At 40.7% G+C, this 21,247-nt stretch overlaps 1 protein-coding gene across 1 annotated transcript; it reads left to right on the forward strand.

Annotated features, from left to right (window-relative positions):
• Window positions 1-698: 698 nt before the first annotated feature.
• LOC134621445 (galactosylgalactosylxylosylprotein 3-beta-glucuronosyltransferase 1-like) lies at window positions 699-7,345 on the forward strand. The gene is made up of 6 exons (XM_063467954.1): window positions 699-717; window positions 1,624-1,750; window positions 2,591-2,655; window positions 2,744-3,225; window positions 4,798-5,094; window positions 7,259-7,345. The coding sequence occupies exons 1-6, from the start codon at window positions 699-701 to the stop codon at window positions 7,343-7,345; spliced, it is 1,077 nt and encodes a 358-aa protein (XP_063324024.1).
• Window positions 7,346-21,247: the final 13,902 nt, after the last annotated feature.

Here is a 21,247-nt window from a genome sequence, read left to right on the forward strand (position 1 = left end):
ATAAAACATTGCATGGCCACGTTGTGCTAATTATATCTTTTGAAAAATAAATGTAGAGGTAGGAATCGTTCACAACATTCCTGAACAGAAATAGGCCTCTGCATCTGGGGTGAGGGTGTGGCCATGAAAACAATGTGACATGCCATTGGACATGACGCTAAGCATTGGCCAATGAATGTGAACTAACAACAACAAGGTCGCGGGTATGGCTGCACTGTAGGAAAAAATCCTAATATGAATGTATTTTACTGTGCATTTTACAGTTTTGTTCTGTTCTTCTAGAATATCATTAAAGTTACGTAAATAGACTGTGACTTCACATTTCAAATGTCAATTAACGTAAAATCACTGTAATGTAATGAAACATAATTTTCATGATTATTAAATGTATCTGTCTGTACATATGCATATTTAGATTGTTAAAATACATTCACAAATGTATCATGGTTTCACAAATATCTGTCCGTTATTTGAAAGATTGAACTGTTGAATTCAAATGTAATGCTATGGTAAAGTATATAACATGAGCCCAATAAGCTTGTGTTACATCACATAAGTATTATTATCAGCGCTAGTTAGGGCGGTTGTGGCTCAAGAGTTGGCAGTTCGCCTTGTGATCAGAAGGTTGCCGGGTTCGAGTCCCGGCTCGGACACTCTCGGTCGTTGTGTCCTTGGTCAAGACTCTTCACCTACTGCCCATGGCCAAAGGGGCCGATGGTGCGTTATAGCAGCCTCGCCTCTGTCCCAGAGCATGCAATCCATTATTATTTAAACCAACTGTTAACTGTATATTTCTGTACATTTACGTATTATGATTCATATTGCCACATTCATTGACCTTGTTTATAGGTAATTTCATTGTTTGATCACGTGAAAATGTTCCTAATTTAATGTCTAAAAGCACTTGGAAAATGCAGAATCCCATGTAAAATTAGCACAACAAACTCTATTTTCACTACTGAAAATGACCGTATTTTTATGGGACAGTTATTTTCTGTTATTTTACGGTCGTATTTTGGTGCCGCAGCTGCCGGAATATTACTGTTTTTTTGGGATGTTTTTTTTTTCCTATTTATCGATGATTTCATTGTTTAATGACATGAACATGTTCCTAATTTAATGTTTAGCGGCACTTGGAAAAGCCGAGATCCCATGTCAAATTAGCGCAACTAATTGTATTTTCATTACTGGAAATAACCGTATTTTTATGCAGGAGTTATTTTCTGTAATTATACGGTCGTATTTTGGCGCTCCAGCTGCCGGAATATCACCGTTTTTTCAAGATGCTTTTTCTAACAGTGTATTACTCAGTTTTAATCAGTTAAGGTTTTGCTTTGTGGAGAGCCAGCAAGGTCCATAAAGACAAAGTTCTTGAATGTCTTAGATGCTATTTAAAACACTGTCTGTCAACAATAATATATGTCCTGCAAGTGTGATTTCCCTTTTTTCAAATAACTGAGATTCATTAAAGAAAAAAAAATGTTAGCTTGATCTGGTGAAGGTTATACGTTTGTGCAAATAAGCACAACGGCTTTTAATATTTTTTTTTAAGGTTCCCACTGTGACATTACTTGAAGAATGATAACACATGCTATCATCTTTCTAAAATGTTTTTCCCTCCAGGTAATACTGAGCCGAACGGAAGACATATTCTTGCCATTGTGTTGATTGTGTTACCCTGGACCCTGCTCATCACTGTTTGGCACCAAAACACTTTTGCTCCACTCCCTGCCAGCCAAAAGGGTACGCAGCACGCTGCACTCCAATGACAATATCAAACTTGAAGTGGGCCCTTGATGGGACACACTGACCTTGGTTGTGGTTGTTATTGTGTGTGGCTGTCAGCTGAAAAGCTGCAGCCAAGATTCTAGGAACAGCAGCCAGAATAAAGTGAAAATGTGCAAACTCTGTGGTCAGGTCCATCATTTCTCTTACAATCAGACTTTTGAAAATGAGCCTCACCTTCCCACACATCAAATTGTAAATTATGTACTGCACTGACACAAGCTATCGACTTAGCTCACAAACCTCAGTTTCTGCACTGATACACGATGAAACACTTTAAGCTCCATCATAATTTTATGTCATGTTAATTAAAACATGCCCGGAAACCCACACAGGGTGTGTTATGAAAGCGTTTCCATGAGAAACCTTCACTTTACTGTTCTTTCTGTCTAACATACAGTATGTGTATGTGCAGCTCATGGATGCAAAGAAGATACTGACAAAATATGGACAAAAGCAGCAGATTTTCAGTGAACAGAGCCTTGCAGATTTCTTGATGGCTTGATACAAGAGTTTTCACCTAAGGCCCTTATTGAGAAATGGCAGAATCCAACATTATGGCACTGCTGCTTGACTCAAAAGCCCACAAATCTGACTGTAATAGCACACATGTAGATGTGGATGTTTAGGTCAAACTCATTTTACATGATGGGCCACATACAGCCCACTGTGTTTTCTACGAGATAATGAAATCTGCAGTGGTAAATGGAAAAAAATTCTATCAGTGACTCTTAGGACTGGTGAGAAATAAATGTGTAAAAATACAGTCCACCTGGTTATCCTCTCACTCTTTTGCTTTTTGCAGCCACTTAGTAAAAGAGATTTTTATCATTCCAGACAGCCTTGCAGTTCGCCACCACCAGCTCTCAGGCACACTTTACCCCATTTGGGTTTAAGTCACCTGAGGCACAAGCAGCTCAAGGCCACTCTAATGCCTTACATCTCTTCTTATTCCTAGGCGGCCAAGCGCAGGACTCCCAGGAATACTGTGCCACAGCTAAGGACATTGTGGAGGTGGTGAAGACAAAATATGTGTACACACGACCTCCGCCCTGGTCCAATGTGTTGCCCACAATCTACATCATCACGCCCACATATAGCCGGCCCATTCAGAAGGCTGAGCTGACACGGCTAGCAAACACCTTCCTCCATGTCCCCAACCTGCACTGGATCTTGGTGGAAGATTCCCAAAGAAAAACGCCTCTTGTTACACGACTCCTCCGAGAAACGGGGCTAAACTACACCCACCTCAATGTAGAGACACCCAGGAACTATAAGCTGCGAAGTGCCATTGGGGGTCTCAAGCCTCCAAGAGGGACTATGCAGCGGAATCTGGCCTTGCGGTGGTTGAGGGAGACATTCAACACCAACAACAGCCAGCCTGGAATCGTCTACTTTGCTGACGATGATAACACATACAGCCTGGAGCTGTTTGAGGAGGTCAGTGTCAGAGTAGTACTAAACATACTAAACATACGAGCACATGCACATTATTCTTTGGCAGCAATAGGAAAATGTACTGTCCACACCTCCAATATGAACACAAAGAGAACTTAAAGCTGTAAGCTAAGCAGAAAAGCACTTTCACTAACTTGGCAAATATGCTGCCAGCGCTTATCCAGAGATAAAAAAAATATGTTACTCTCAAGCTGCATTAATCTTTCAGATGCTCAACTTGAGTTTCCAAAACATTAACCACGTGCAGAGTTGGTGATGGGTATTTGAGGGGGAATAAGAAAAGCCTTAAACTTCAGCAGCCATTCAGCTATAAGAGGAATGACTGGAATTCTTAAAAATGCTGCTTCATGCTGTTCAAACCTCTTCTCTCTGATCCAGCTGCCCATCAGATCACACACCAACCTGATGCATCAACTCATGCGCACTGCTATATTTGCATGTGATTTGCACAAAATCGCAAGCTCTAAATACACATATAAACAAGTATTCTTGGGTGTTTAATTCAGCTCAATTGTAGTAAAATAGTACAATGTTGCAATAGCAGTCATTTCAGTACCTTTAGAAAAGATCACACAGCATTATAGAGGAAAGCCCAATGATCCTCTGTGAGCAAGCACTTACTCTGGAGTGAGGAGGGGGTCTTCATAACAAGAACAAACCTCAAGCAGAACCAGACTCAGAGAGACTCTGCCATCTGCCAATCCCAAACTGGAAACTTGTTCATCAGGAGACGAGTCTGAGAGCTGGAGGCTCTACCTCCCGTTCCACCTTTGATAACTTTAGGAGCCACGGGCAAGTCTGCACTCTGTATGAGAGTGAAGTGCTCTGTTGGGATAATACCATACTATATATCATCACTAACATATGATGGGCTTGGTCCTTATGCCGATATTTCACGTTCTGTTCTTACAGGGAGAGTATGGTTATGGATATTGCCTCCATGTGTTCTCCTATCATCTATGCACAGAGGCACTCTATCTTACAGGCACACAGTAATGTTTATATGGAGAGGCAAAGAAAAAGAAGTAGCAGAGCCATTTTCAGGTTTGAAGTAGCAGAGCCATTAGAGCAACTGGCACTGATGGAGAGCCACCGTTTTCTTCTTATTATTTTTTCTTTAACTCCCCCCATCCTTTAATTTCCCAGCATCACACATTTTGCTGTGCACTTCTTTGTCTGCAGCTCAGCGAGTCTTTGCCATTCGAGAAAGAGCTGCTGCAGCCATAACAGGTATGTTTTTCTAATGAGGGAAGTCATTTAATCAAACTCAGTGCAGCAGAAAAACAATGCTGGTACCTCTCCATATATAGAGATTTATTGTGGGGCAGCTGTTGAACCGTGTGTGTGATCTGCCTTCATCTGACAGCATGTCAGCTTTGCAGGCCACAATAGCTTGGTCAATATTCTTTCAGAATGAACAGCAGCAGCAGCTCTAAAAAGCCTCGGTCCGTGGTCTACTGTAAAGCCAGCAGCTGATGATCAAAGACTGCTTTTCTGTCATGTATGGTTTTTCAGTTGACTAATTCACTGTTCCCCCCTCTCTCCTCTCACTAGATGAGATCGACTCAGAAGGTTTCTGTGTGGCCTGTGGCCTTTGTGGGTGGCTTAAGGTACGAATCCCCCAAAGTCAATGCAGCCGGTAAGGTCTACGGATGGAAGATAATGTTTGACACCCATCGGGCTTTTGCCATCGACATGGCTGGCTTTGCGATCAACCTGAGGCTCATCCTCTTCAAGCCAAAGGCATATTTTAAGCTTCACTGGGTAAAGGCAGGTTACCAGGAGAGTAGCTTGCTCCAGGAGCTTGTCACACTCAATGACCTGGAGCCGAAAGCAGCCAATTGTACGAAGGTAATTTCCTTGTTTTTAGGGTTTAGTTTTTCCACATGTTTACTCATGTTAAGCAGCTTACCTTGAGCGGTTTGGATTTCAGGGATTTGCTTCACTGTAGGGCTGTCACAAACCATTATTTTGATATTTGACTAGTCACTGATTATTTTTGCGATTAGTCGACTAATCAGATCATGCATCCAAATAAAACACTGAAAAAAGCCAAACAATAACATTTTTAAACTATCTAAGTGAATTATATATCATGTTTAACCTGAGTAGCGAACGACCACGGGGGGTTTGAAAATGATGTGCTGGGAGTTGTGCCGTTCTCGGCGGCTCTATTGACCCTTGAGCTCCCGGCTAGCTATCGAGCTGGTGGGTAACAGACATCTCTCCGGAGCACTTTTGCAAATATGTGGTGTTTTGATAAACTGAGCAGATATTTGAAGTTTACACAGCTACATTCTCGCCTGAAAATATGTTAAAAGTTTATTTTGTGACCCAGTAAGATTAACAAGAGTAATATTAAAACTAAGTAGCTGCCGCCATTGTTGGAAACTGGAATTAGCTGGGCCATGCCATGAATCCTCTAGGATTCATAGGTTGGGCCACGAAGGATCCTTCAAATCTGGGGAAATGAAGGATGCATTTTTTAGCCACGTTTGGGGGAGTCTTCGAATTTGGACAGGCTTCGCTGCATCGCTGTAACGTAATTGCCCTACAAATGCGACCTCCGAAGGATGCAGCTGCTAAATTTGGACACAGCTATGAAACCGGACACAGCTTCTTCTTTTTCGGGGTTTAACGGCAACTGGCATCCTTGGACATGGAGTACTGCTGTTTCAGTCCATTATTACACTCTTAAATCCTTCTACTTATTCCTGCATCTTTCGGGATCTTACAAAGCTTCAAACAAGCGTCGACGATTTTAATATTCAACGTAATCGTGACTAATCGTGGCAGTCCTACTTCAATGTGAGGATTTTAAATCCTACAAGACAGAAAGCCTTAAACACTACACTACTTTGTTTTACAGGCTGGGAACCACGTGATTGGAAATGTTGTGGAATAATGGTGTAACGTAAAAACTGAAATGGAAAACTCTAATGTAAAGGACCACAAACATGCACTTGATGTAAATGTACTTCTTACAACTTACTATAGCCTTGTAAAATAACGACACTAACACTAAGCCGGCTAATACTCCTTTTTTGGATATGGATTTGTAAGCAATGAAATTTGAAATAAGGGGGTAGGATCAAGAAAAGTGTAAACTTCATCCTACTCCTTTTCGAGCACACACATTCTGTAGACAAAGATATATACATGAAAACTTGATGATTTTTAAGTTTTGTTTTTTGTTTTTTTCTGTTGTTATTTCAATTATATTTGCATGTTCGAAATAAAATTATATCTATCTATCTTTTATTCTAATGGGGACAGCATAATACAAACTATATTTGCTATCCAGTTTTCAAGGCTATAAAGTACCAATTGTGGCCAGCAGGAAAGTCTCTACTGATATCATGTAGGACTGTGTTTTCAAGCCTTGCGTGGTGGGTTTCTCCTTCTTTTATGTAACCATTGGTCAAATAGTCATGACCAATAGTTACCCAGGACTTCTGAACACTTTTGAAAGTTTGTTTTATTTATTTATTTTTGTTTTTGGTTCATTTTCAGTTCTAAGGATTTTCAGGGGAAGCTTTTTTGTTTCCTTTTTAACACATTTCACTGACTTGTGACTCATTCAAGCATTAAAAAAGTCACCTAACTCAATAAATCACTGCATCTATTTCCAATTTTCCTTGCAAACTAAAAAGAAAGGAAATGGTTGGGATAAGAATTCTGCACAGTATTATGTATCAAAGCAGTTGAAGAGTCACATTCCCAGGCTTCTATATATACAACTGAACTTATTTTTGACATCAAAGGAGTTACTGGCCATTAAAAAGAATGCCGGGTTTTGGCATTTCAGTGTCTGCTTGACTTTTGATTCAATACATTTTTTTTTTATATAGTGCGAAATCACAACAATAATTACCTCGAGGTACTTTATATTGTAAGGTAAAGACGCTGCATTATTATCTCATCATCAGACAATCAGACTGACTGTATAGGTGCATTAAAAGAGTGACGTGTCACTAATGTTCCTGCTTGTTTATTTCTGGGGGGTTTTCACCAGATACTCGTTTGGCACACGAGAACAGAGAAACCCGTCCTTGTAAACGAGGGAAAAAAGGGATTCACAGACCCCAATGTGGAGATCTGACTGCATTCCCGCCACAGTAAGTCTGCGCCTACAAAGACAATGCTTGTTACTGAGCTTAACCTTTCATTCATCCGAACAATTCATTTACAAAAAAGCTGAATTGAGGAGGTTAGCATCAGCTGATCTGGCCTGGTTAGCCTGCAAAAAGAGCATTTGTCATTAATGTTTCCTGATTCGCCATTCAGACATTTTCAGTGCCCCTCTGTTAAAGTCCATTTGGCTTCTGTCCATTATGAATGAAATAAACAGGTTTACTGAGATTAAATTATGCCTTGGTGATCTTTTTCCTTACCCATCTTAATTCTTCCATTGCAGGTGGCTGACCTCGGAGCAGAAAGGGAGAAAACAGTTTGATAAGTGCTTATATCTTAATAATGAAAAGGGGGGGGGGGGGGGGGGGGGGGAGTCACTGGGGGGCCTTTAAACCTTTAAAGAGAGACTTAATCCTCTTGACCCAATCTGACATTTTTGGTGTGAAAAAAAAAATGTGCAGAGGATACAACAGCAAAGGACACTTGGCGGGGTGGGTGGGGTGGCAGGGGGGACAGTGGTGGGGGCTGAGGACAGCCTAACAAAAGAGACGGCACAGAAAAAAACGAATAAGCATTTTTAGAAATGTCACCTCAAATTTAAAAAAATAAAAAAGGAAATAAAAGACAGAAGACAAATGGGGCTGGATCTGAAGCTCCCCCGAGAAATTCCTCATTGATTTTAAAAGTTTTTAATGACCTTTTAACTTTTACTGACTCAGGAGATTCTGCCATTTTAGTATTATTAGACCTCAGTTCTGCTTTTGTTACAGTAGATCACAGGATTCTTATCTCTCGACTGGAACAATGTGGTGAGTCAGGAAGTTTCAGTTCAACATAGGGCATAGCACAGATTGTGTGTGTAACTGTTGATCTTCAAATGCACATTTGTTTAATTTGTCTGCAATAAAAAGTTGAACCTAGTCCATTGTCTCGTCGTGCTTCTTCTGCCAACATCAAAGGATGGGGGAGAGCTCTAATCTCTACAGTTTTGGTGTTCCCGCCCAGTTGTTGGCAGGAGTTTTCATTTGTGCAAGGCAACGCAGTGCTTACACTGAGGGAACATCTGGCTTAAAATAAAAGGTGAAAAGAACCTGTTGAATCGAAATCTGCACATTGGATTATTGTCTAAGTTATTCCCACAAGTGTCCTGAGTGTGTCTGTCGATAAATTAAGTGTGAGATGAATACAATTGTACAGTGTTTATTGTTCTCTGTGTGGTTGTCCCTTCTGTATGCCTGACGAGGGTACAGGACTGGCAGCGTCCTGGGTTGGAAGTCCCAGGGAGATCAGAAACCCCAAAGCTCTACTGACGCAGGGAGGCCATGAGAAATAATTAGGTTTTTAAAGGCACCTCTCTAGGATCCCTTAGAAATTTTAATACAGTAGTACAATGGGAGGCAGAGCCTTCAGTTTTCAGGCCCCTCTTCTGTGGAACCAGCTTCCAGTTTGGATTCAGGAGACAGACACTATCTCTACTTTCAAGATTAGGCTTCAAATTTTCCTTTTTGCTAAAGCATATAGTTAGGGCTGGACCAGGTGACCCTGAATCCCTCCTTAGTTATGCTGCAATAGATGTAGGCTGCCGGGGATTCCCATGATGCATTGAGTTTTTCCTTTCCAGTCACCTTTCTCACTCACTATGTGTTAATAGACCTCTCTGCATTGATTCATACCTGTTATTAATCTCTGTCTCTCTTCCACAGCATGTCTTTATCCTGTTTTCCTTCTCTCACCCCAACCGGTTGCAGCAGATGGCCGCATTAGTTTGAGACATTTTGCTATAAGGTTGAATGAATTCAGCAGTCATGTATTGTGACCTCCTTTCTATAGATCAAATGCGGAGTTGGAAAAGAGGTGGGACAAGTAAACAGTTTCCTGTGTAGGGCGGCCATCACAACAAAGTACATGTCTAAAGCAGGTATGTGTGTGTGTGTGTGTGTGTGTGTGAGATTCCACTCTCCCGCTCCAGTCTCCTGCTCATTCATTCTTTTTTTTATACTAACTTAAATGCAGGGCAAACAGACATGCTGACCCTCCTGGCTTTGGGGTGGGGATAAATTGATCAGATATTTGAAGTTTACACAGCACCAGTCTCACATGAAAATATCTTAAAAGTTTATTTTGTGACACAGAAAAAGTAATATTTCAAACTGTGTTTTGGACGAAATGGATTCTGGGATATTGCATTTCGTCACTTCTAGCTGATTGGAAACCAAAACAGCCAATCAGATTTTTTTGCTTCCAAGTCTGTGATTGGCTGGTTTTATGAAAAATATAATGGTATAGAGAAAGAGTTGAGTGCGCAAGCAACACATTGTGAGCAAGTGCAATGGCAAAAACTGAGCAAGAGGGGCTGCTGTTGTGCGTGTGTGTGGATAATAGCAAACACTGAAATACAGTTTTTGCACGCAGCAATGAATTTTGTTCACTCAAATGTAGCTTTTCTTCGCTCAAAATAAATTTGTCCTCAAAATGCAACTCTTGCACCTGCAAACTTTTTTTTACGTGCGCTCAGAATTTTCTTTACGTGTCACAAAAATAACGCCATTAGTATCAAGGTTGCTAGGCAACCTGAGCAGCGCGACGAAGGCTAGACCGTCCCATTTCACAAGCCTCTCACTTCCGCACTTCTTGTACGTGTAGTACGCACCGTACATAGTACACGTACTGCACGTACTCCGAAGCATGCGGTTGCTGGATTGGGACACAGCAAGAACTGTGAGTACAAGAAAATTATTATTACAGTGTAATGTGTTAAATTGGTTTAGATCACAGGAACAGGAAAGGATTTGTCTCTGTGTTTCAGTTTGGCTTAGCTGTAGGCCTGGGAGTGTGTGTAATTGTTTAGAGAGAAAGGAATTTATGGTCTGGTGTCATAAAAGGAGACAGGAAGCTACAGTTGGGGGTTGCTGACGCTGATGCTTGTACCTTTAATAAAAACTCATAATTGCCATAACTTAGAAGTAGGCTTGCAAGAGACTCTCCACCTGATCTGTAAATGTAAAACAACAAGATGTAATATGTTAACTCTGTTTCTATGTTGTGTAGAAGAATTTGGTGTAGCTTGGGTGAGGAGATTACTTTTATGACCCCCAGGAAGTCACAGACAGAGACACTGCTTTGATTGTTACGACACACCCACACCTACATGCACACTCACTCACGCACACACTCACTCACGTGCACTCACATAGACACGCGGGTACGTGCACACACAGGCACTCACATGCTCGTGCATACACACAGACACACAGAGTTTGCAGCACACCATGGGGGTTTTATGATGGGGTCACTTCTATAAAGCTGACTGTAACGAACAAAGGAGTGAAGATTTTGCAGAGGGACACCGGCCTTGTCTTCCCTTCTAGAAGAATGCATGCTTAAATGAAGATGAATGAAGATGAATGAAGATGAATAAAGTTTTTGTGAAAATGACTACTGGGTCCGGTGCATCTCTGGAGGCCCGAGGAATAAAAAGAACCGGGGTGTAAATGCCGGCAAAGCCACTTTACTTTGCACTTTTAATTTGAAGAGTACTTTAGCACTTCCTCTTTTATTGTGTCAGACTTCCTGTTCTGTTCAAACACGATGCTTCAGAGTGAGTAAAAACGTTTTTTTTTTTAAAATACTCATGCAAAACTATGTTTTCTATTTACCTGTCACATGCTATAACTTTGAAAGTTTACTCAGTGTGGTTGAATTCGTTTTTTATTGTATGTAATAATAATAATAATAATAATAATAATAATAATAATAATTTTATTTATAAAGCGCTTTCAAACAAAGTGCTGTACAACTATTTAAAACTAAAAAGATAAGTAAAATAAAAGCGATACATAGCAATACAGGTAAAAGACACAATGCAAGTTAAAAATAGTAAAAATCTAAAAACTAAAAGCAATAGAATTAAGACATGTAAGATAGGGTGAATAAATGTGTCTTTAGCTTAGTTTTAAAAACCTCCACAGAGCATGCCTGCCGAATATCTTGAGGGAGGTTGTTCCACAGAAACGGGGCACGAAAAGAAAAAGCACGCTCTCCATTTGTCTTTTTTCTGGCTCTAGGAACTTTTAGAAGGCCAGAGTCCTGGGATCCTAGAGCACGGGATGGAACATAAAGATGTAAAAGGTCGGATAGGTATGTAGGTGCCAATCCGTTTAAAGCCTTGTAGGTGAGCAGCAGGACCTTAAAATCTGCTCGAACCTGACAAGGTAGCCAATGCAGAGAGTTCAGTACAGGGCTAATGTGCTCAAATTTCCCAGTCCTTGTTAAAATGCGAGCAGCTGCATTTTGCACCATCTGTAGACCTCTAAAACTTTTCTTTGGTAGCCCAGAAAGAAGAGCGTTACAATAATCAATAGGTGAAGACATAAATGCATGGATAAGAACCTCTGCAGTGTCGCTTGAAAAAACTTGTCTGATTCTGGCTATGTTCCTCAAATGATAAAAGGCGGTCTTTGTTATCTCTTTTACATGAGACTCAAAAGAGAGCACCATGTCGAACCACACACCCAAGTTTTTTACCTTGTCTCTGCAATTTATGACACTGTCATCAATTCTCAAATTTTGGGACAAGTGCTGAAATTTGTGTGGCCCAATGACCATCAACTCTGTTTTATCAGTATTTAGGAGCAAGAAATTATCCAATAACCAGCCCTTAATTGCAGATAGACAAGATTCTAGTTTAGAAACTTCAGCACAATTTCCAATGGTTAAAGGGACATAAAGCTGCAGGTCATCAGCGTAACAATGAAAGGTTACATTAAAAGAACGTAAAAGAACACCAAGAGGCAGCAGGCACATAGAAAACAGCAACGGTCCAAGAACAGAGCCCTGAGGGACCCCGTGCCTCACTGCACAGGTCTCGGAGAGATCATTTTTAAAACTAACAGTCTGAGACCTCCCAGACAGGTAAGATCTCAGTCATGATAAAACATTTCCTGTAATTCCAATAAAATGTTCAAGCCTATCCAATAAAATGCAGTGATCCACAGTGTCAAACGCAGCACTTAGATCCAGCAGTAATAAAACGGAAGTGCGATCGTTGTCTGCATTTACCAGCAGATCATTTACCACTTTTACTAAAGCTGTTTCTGTGGAGTGATTTGGTCTAAAAGCAGACTGAAATGGTTCAAACAGATTGCTTGTTGACAAATGCTCAGTGAGCTGCTCAAAAACCACTTTTTCAAAGACTTTAGATAAAAAAGACAGATGTGAGATGGGTCTATAGTTTGCGACCATGTCAACATCCAGTCCAGACTTTTTCAAGATCGGCACTACCACAGCTGATTTAAAGCATTCATTGAAGACTCCGGTCATCAATGAAGTATTTCAAAGAAACCGAATGTAGGGTCCTAATGCTGACCACAGTTCCTTTATAGCCCAGGCTGGTAGAGGATCCAAAGAACAGGTTGTACATCGAGCTGCTTTTACAACCTTAGTTAATCCAGACAGAGAAATAACCTTGAAGTCAGAGAACAGTTTATCAGCACCAGCAGGCAAAGCAGCCGAGTAGTCTAATGAACAGCTTGACGAGGGAGTAATCTGATTCCTAAGTGTTTCAGCCCTGTCTCTGAAAAATGTAAGAAAGTCATGAGCTATCAAATTCGAACAGCAGAGAGTTGAGTTACTCTCTGTAAGTTGCGACACTGTGTTGAATAAGAGTTCTGAGTTATGTTTATGACTGATGATGAGATTTATAATATAATAATAATAATAATTTGCTTTCGCTGTCGATATGGCTGATTGAAGAGAAGATAATGAGTCCTTCCAAGCCTGGAGAAATACTTCTAGTCTGGAAAATCTCCAGTGACGCTCTGCTTTCCTACAAAATCTTCTCAAGTTCAAGAGCTCCTCATTTAACCAAGGCATAGGGTTCCTTTTTTGACATTTTAACTTCTTTACGGGAGCAACAGAGTCCAGTAATTCAAGAAGTGTATTATTAAGGTTCCCATCAAGGTGTCCACACATAACTCCTGGGTAAAAATAGGGTCCAACACATCAGGTAGATGTAGTTAAACTCCAAGCAATGCTTCGGGGCTAATATAACGAGATGATCAGAGGGGCAATTTTCCCCTCTCATAAGCTGGAGATTTAGGGATTAAAATATCAAATAAAATTGCTGAGTGATCTAAGATAGGTAAAACACAATTTTCAGTCATTGATACATTCAGTCCGTAACCCAAGACAAGGTCTAGGGTGTGGCCCTTACGTGTTGGGCCAGACACAAATTGTGTGAAGTTTAAGGAATCAATTACATTTAAGAAATCTTTGACCAGGGGTTTATCCTCACAACACAGATGAATATTAAAGTCCCCCACTATAAGAATCCTTTCATAGTGAGCGATAAAACATGTCAAGAAGTCTGAAAATTCTGACATAAACAAGTCATTATATTTAGGTGGACGATAGATGACTATAATTAGAACCAGCTTAAAGTCAGGGAGTTGGGACTCAAATGAGGTAAAAACACCAGGACTTTGTATCTGTTTGTATTTAAAACAGTCTTTGATGACAGAGGCTACCCCACCTCCCCTCCCAGACAACCTGGGGGAGCTGAAAAAGCTGGCATCGGAGGGGCAAAGTTCCAGCAAGGGTGCCACTTCACCACCTTATGAGTATCAAAAAAGTCCCGAAGAGTTTTATTTGATGCAGATCCTGCGTTTAAGAGAGCTAATTTAACTCTCTGTCCATCCGTGGTAGCAGGCAGTAACTGTAGGTTGCATAAATGCATATCATTTGTTTGTGGTGTGGAAAGACTGGCAAAGAGATGTGCATGGAGGAGGTTGGCTAGCTGGTTTGACATGATTAGCACCTTTGGAAGCAGAAAGGGGTTGGTTTAATGATTGTGAATGATTGTTTATGTATTTAAGAGACAGAAAGGTTGTCATTAATTCATTTCATTAAATGTTGTAACATAAATTGTTTTAAAAGCGATTGATTTATATTAATGTCACGATTTGAGTTCATCAAAATAATTTTCTATATAGTAAAATGTGAACATTTCTGCACTTTCTACTTGAATGTTATAATGGCATTTGTTTGTGCATCTTCATAGTTTTCACGGTGCCATATTGTCGGTGGGTTAAAAGAGGAGAAAATAAAGTTGCATCAGTCGAAGCTCTCTGCGTCACGAGTGGTAATTCCAAGTGGGCAGCTACAGTGAAAACTCTCTGACTGCCAGAGACCTGCCGTCCCTGCAGAGAACCTGACACCATTTCAAAAGAGATCCAGCTACCAACCTGTTACCAGCCAGCTGATTCTGCTCACATCCACAAAGTGCACTCGCAAGGTTAGAAAGAACAGCACACTAAAGCTCAGGACTCCAAATACTGAAAGAGACATTGACTACCAAGAAACACGGGACTGCTTACACACATGCACAAGCTTAATGCATAACTAGAAACTCTTTAAATAATATTACGAGGCCAAAATAATTCATGGACTTCCAACACATAATATTCCTGAATCTGGTTAATGTTTCTTGGTGAGCGAAATGTGTTTTTTGTGGAATAATTATTCACAGGATGTCTGCTTATGAACAGGTTTAAAAGGTGAAGCTTATTAGCTAATTTATGAACATTTGCTGTTGCTGCCTTATACTAAATATACCTTTGAATGTCCATAATCAGTAAATGTTTGACACAGCGTTACTCTGTGGTAGAGATTAACTACAGCTTAAAAGTATAGTCAGGCACTAAGGCAATCAAAGCTACAATCGACTTAAGGCAGCTACGGAAACAAAATGTCACTACCAGAAAAGCAAACAGACAACCCCATAAGCGCACCATGCGAATCCAGCTCACGTGAGAGAAAATTAACAGAGAAAGGCCTAGTGATGCAAAAGCACGATATCAGATAACGTGAAAAATCATTCAACAAGACTTATGACTCTTGGAAGCTCGTAGCAAGGGAAACTAGAACAAAACTGAAATCCCTCTGCACAGCAGAAGACTTCAATAAACTGCAGTAAAACATTGAAGCAAAGCACAACGCTGTAAGTTCACAGTATGAACTGATCCTGCGTAACAGTAACACCACACCTGACATTGTCAACAAAATGGACGCCTGCGTTACGCTAACAAAGGAGGTATGTAACCTCATAAGTGACCGTCTAAAGACTGTTCATGAGGAATATAATAACCATCTTGAGAAAGAAAGAGTAAGAGAAGTGTTAAGCAAGAACGAATATGGGTCTGTTTTTGGCGACAGCATAACGGAAACTGCAAGCTCTATAGAGTTGTCAGAGCAATTGAGCCGTCACTCTGGTTCATCCTGCACCCGCAGCAGTAGAGTAGATGCAGAAGCAGAGCTTGCTGCCAAGCTGGAGCAATCAAAGGCTATGGAAGAAATTTGAGCACAGCAAGCACATCTTCACAAGTTAGAAAGTGAATGGAAACTCAAAGAGACAAAAATGTTGTCAGAAATTAAACTAAAAGAGGTGGAAATGCAACAACAGTTGGAACAAGAAAGAGCAAAACTACAGCAGGTACAAGCAGACAAAGAAGTTGCTATAGCAACAGCTCGAGTGAATGCGTACAACAGCCTTGAAGGGTTTGTGAACCACAACAGGGAAATTGACAGTAAAATTAGCTATGCTTGCTACAGAAGGCAAATTGAACCTCAGCTGAATCCAAATGCCGCATCATTCCAACCTCACCCAGCAATTCCAGAAATGACAATGACCCAGGAGTCTGTCAGCTTAGCACAAGCAATCACTAGCTCATTAAGTATGAATGGCTTGCCAGTCCCTGAGCCTGCCACATTCAGTGGGGACCCTTTTCAGTTTACCGAAGATGTTGGAAGATGTCATTCATGAATCTGATTGACCGAAAACCCCTTCCAGCAAGCGAGAAGATGTTTTATCTGAAAAATTATCTTGCAGGCGAAGCACGCAAAGCGGTAGGTTTCTTTTACCAAGATTCAGAAAATGCATACAAGGGAGCATGGAAGGTTTTAGATGACAGATATGGGAACCCATTCATTATACAGAAAGCATTTCGTGATAAACTCATGAGATGGCCATAAATCAGCGCAAATGACCCACTAGCGCTACGAGAGTTTGCCGATTTCCTCAAAGGATGCTCTGAAGCAATCCCACACGTCAAAGGACTAGCTATCCTAAACGATTGTGAAGAAAATCACAAATTGCTCAAAAAACTGCCAGAATGGATCGTGTTGTAGATGAACTTGTTGTAGATGAACTTGACGAATCTGGCACCTATCCAAATCTTGCATGCTTCACAGACTTCCTGAGTAGAGAAGCACGGATTGCTTGCAACCCGATAGCTTCTCCACTGTTGATGAATTTCAAACCTGTAGATGATCGAATCCCAAAGAGAGCCAAGGTCTTCAACACAAACATGCAACCAAAGAGTTCCGCTCAAGAGAAACAAGACACAAACATTAGTAAACCAAAATCACCTTGTTCTGTTTGTAAAAAATGAAACGCATGGAATCTCAAAGTGTCCCATCTTCGCAGCTAAGGCTACGTTCACACTGCAGGCGAAAGCGCATCAAATCCGATTTTTTCGCCCCTATGCGACCCGTATCCGATCTTGGTATGACAGTGTGAACGGCACAAATCCGATTTTTTCAAATCCGATCTGGGTCACTTTCGTATGTGGTCCTGAATCCGATACGTATCCGATGTTTTAGAAAGCGACTGCTGTGTGAACGGTCAAGTCGCATTAAATCCGTCTTTTACGTCACTGACACAAGACAGACGCCAATTATCAGCGCCGGAGAAGCGCCCGATAGGACATCGCGAACGATTTCCTACCATCCGGTGAAACTGTTGGGAAGACAATGTTGGAGAAATGTGAACATTTTATTTTTACTGTATTTTCTGCAGATTCTGACAGAAATCTGCAGCTATCCTTTGAAGCACCGCTCCTCTAAAACAGCAAAAACGATCATTATTAGGTCATCTACATTATTATGTAAATAGCAAAATAACTTAAAGCAAAAATCTGGAAACATAAAGTCCGAAGTCTTTATATTAAGGGCAATCAGTCAAACAATATTGTTTGCTCTGGGTCTAAACAGAGCGAGTTGTGTGTGACATCTTCTTTTGCGCATCCGGGCCGCTTTGAGCGTTCACACTGGAGAGCGTTTGATGTCGCATTTTATATTTAGTGTGAACAGGCAGACAAAAAAATCGGATTTGATCAAAAAATCGGAATTGAGCATTAAGACCTGCAGTGTGAACGTAGCCTAAGAGTGTTGAAGATAAAAAGGCATTCATCCATGAAAACCGGCTCTGCTTTGGATGTTTAAGAAAAGGTCATATCACCAAAGATTGCAAAAGGCGACACACTTGCAACATTTGTGAGCGTCGTCATCCAACCTGCCTGCACGAAAACAGGAAGCAAAACCCTGCAGAAGCAGTAACAAATAGTTCCCCTCCCACGGAAGAACCTGCAAGCCAGGAAACACACAAGGTCATGTCTCATACATCAACACAACGTGTTTCAGCCACCTCAAGTATTGTCCGAGTCTTTGTGACTTCTGTACAAGAACCACAGAGAGAAATATTCACCTATGCATTGCTAGACACACAAAGTGACTCAACATTTGTCTTGGAGGACATACTTGATAAGCTGAAAGTGGATGTTCAACCAGTGAAACTGAACCAGTGAGACTGTCCATCAGCGCTGGCTCCTCTTGAAGTCATCATAGGTGACAAGCATGAACCCTTCGCACAAAGGTCAGAACTAGGATGGAGTATAATTGGCTCATCAAACCCCCACCTAGACAGACAAGGAAACCAGAGCTTTGTGCATCGGCTCACAGTAAAAGAGTTGCCTGTTCCATCAGCGACAGATGTTCTAAAGGCCCTGGAATCAGATTTTGCTGAGAGAACCTATGAGAACAAATATGTGTCCCAAGAAGATGTCCATTTCATACAGTTCCTCAGTAATCACATCACACAAAGGGAAGACGGACATTACGAAATGCCTCTCCCTTTCAAAGGCAACAGCCCACCCAACCTGCCAAACAACAAGAGGTTAGCCACGGTACGTCTACAGTGTCTCAAGACAAAACTAAAGGCTAACAAACAATACTACGATCAGTACCGAACATTCATGGAAGAAACCTATGGGCAGAAATCTGTGCCATCAGAAACTGAATTTGAATTGCTCGGATTGAATCTGAATTGTAAGTTGAATGAAAGCTTTTGAAAACTGAATTTGAATTAGTGTAATTTGAAATTGAATTTATGGTTTGAAAATGAATTCATTTGCTGTGAAACTTCATTTTATCCTTTCAAAATTCAGCTCTCGGACAATTTCAGTTTCACTTCCCACCATTCAGTTTCAGTTCTACAATTCAATTTCAGTTCCAAAATTCAGTTTTTTGGAACTTACATCCGGTTCCGGTTCAAGGGCAATCGAGCGCAGAGTAATCGAACTTCGTTTTACTAGCAGACCGCAAGTGGCAAACTACGACATCTTGAGCTGTAGCTGGAATAATTCTGAAGACATTCGTGATGTCAAATGACCAGCTGCGAAACTCTCAGGTTGGTAATAAATGTATTACATGTATAAGAACAATCATGTTAACAAATAATACCCGTACAGTAACGTTTATGCGTGTTGTAGCTGTTAGCTAAAAACGCTAATTTAGCGTAGATTCCCGTGGGTTCAGCGTTGACAAACAAATATGAAAGACTCCTTCCAATAGAATTCCAATGTTGTCATCTTGTAGCCTTCAGGAGTACTCCACACTTGCAGGGTAGGGTACCTACAGGGTAACCCCCTACAGTAGGATGAGGGAAACCCACCGCGTCTCATAAAAACGTTTGAAGGGTACCTTTAGCTTCAGCATGAGAAGTTAAGGGACGTAACAAATCGTCAGTATTTTACGCGTCTGGAGTGAGAACGGGTCGGAAAATTTTGTTTCAGGTGTGAGGAAATTGCAAGTTTCCTCAATTTAAGATTTCCTGAAAAGCACTATTGATTAATTAATTAATTAAAGTGCTTGAAATCTATGAAACAATGCTTATTATTGTTAAATTCTTGTGGTTTTAAAATGTGAAGGGAACACTGATGGTTTGCAATGGCCTTAAGTGACACTTATTATTAACAGTTATTTTAATACTAAATGACATTGTATTGCATTGCCTTTTGCAGAATATATTCATTCAGGAGTGCTTGTCCAGATTTAGGCAAAGGCTGGAGTATGTCCTCAACAACAACCCACTTGACCTTGATTATCTGGAGTACATTGTGACCCAAGAGAGGACTTTCATGAATGCACTGGAGAATGCTGACCTTCCTGCTGATGTGTGCGAAGCTATAGAAGAACTGAGCAGCTTGTTACACCAGCGAAACAACCCTCCCCCCTTCAACTCTGTGCTACAGATTATTGGTCCTTATGGGCGTTTTAGGCTTCAGGTCACAGAGAATCACCTCCAAAGTCTTCTTCAGCTTGGTCTACCTGCCACATGTGTAGCAGACCTTCTTGGTGTCTCAAGACGTACCATGTACAGGAGAATGCAGGAGTACAACATGTCAGTTAGGAGTCTTTACTCTACCATATCTAATGACGCTCTGGATGCCAAAGTGAGAGACATTAAATCCAGACTACCTCATGCTGGATATCAGATTGTCAAGGGTTGCCTTCAAGCTGAGGGCCACCGTGTACAGTGGAACAGAGTAAAGGCATCAATGCACAGAGTTGATACAGAGGGCATCTTAACAAGAATGTCAACTTTGGGCTGTGTGGTTCGGCGAAAGTACTCTGTTCAAGGCCCACATTTCCTACAGCACATTGACACCAATCACAAACTAATTAGGTTTGTTATTGCATAGAAAATTAAGACTTACATAATTCTGAATATTTTTATCCATCATAATTATGCTTTGCTTGTCTTTTTTTTCACCAGATACAACATAGTGATATTTGGCGGCATAGATGGCTACTCTCGGAAGGTAAGTTGTGTACCCCAAAACAGCACATATTATTAAATCCACAAAGACTTTATCACACCTTGTTATCTTTCCTCTCTCTGCTTATGTCATTATACAGTTCACATACTTTGATCATGTTGTGTATTATGATGGCTTGCACACTCTTGTCACATGTCCTCCTATAAACATTTTGTAAATATGTATGAATTTTTAATGTGGTGGTGTTAATCAATTTTCCCCCCCGGTTTAGATTATGTACCTTAATGCTGCATGCAACAACACAGCCAGCACTGCACTTGATTTTTTTCTGGATGGAGTGAGAAGATTTGGATGGCCTTACAAGTGAGTAATTCTTCGTTAAATTTATTTTGAAGTTTGTCTCATGATTTGTGTTTACCATGTTTAACCATTAACTTATTAGGATTTTTTTATTAATTTGAAAGTGTGTAAATCATGTTTGTGAATAGTTTGTATGTATTTTGTTGTTGGAATACTTATTTCAAAATCTTATATGGTACAGAGTAAGAGCTGACCAAGGAGTTGAAAATGTCAAGATTGCTGAAATGATGTTCACTGTGAGAGGCACAGGATGTGGAAGCTTCATAAGTGGAAAAAGCGTGCACAACCAGAGGTAATGCTTGTAACATCTAAAGGGCATAACATTATTATTTCATCATGATTGACTCCAGCTGAATTGCTGTTTGGCTGTCCTTTGTTAGTTTTTGATTGATCTTCCAGACCTTTTCTGTATTTTTTCAAATGTAGAATTGAGCGCCTATGGAGGGACGTTTGGACAGGGGTGACACACATTTATTATGATGTACTACACAGCTTGGAGGAAGATGGATTTCTTAACATCTCGGATAGTCTTCATCTCTTCTGTGCCCATTACACCTTCCTCCCAAGACTCAAGGTGGATTTGGCCAAGTTTTCTGCTGGCTGGAATGATCATTCCA

Source organism: Pelmatolapia mariae, linkage group LG3_W, assembly GCF_036321145.2.
Source record: "Pelmatolapia mariae isolate MD_Pm_ZW linkage group LG3_W, Pm_UMD_F_2, whole genome shotgun sequence".
In the NCBI taxonomy this organism is placed as follows: Eukaryota; Metazoa; Chordata; class Actinopteri; order Cichliformes; family Cichlidae; genus Pelmatolapia; species Pelmatolapia mariae.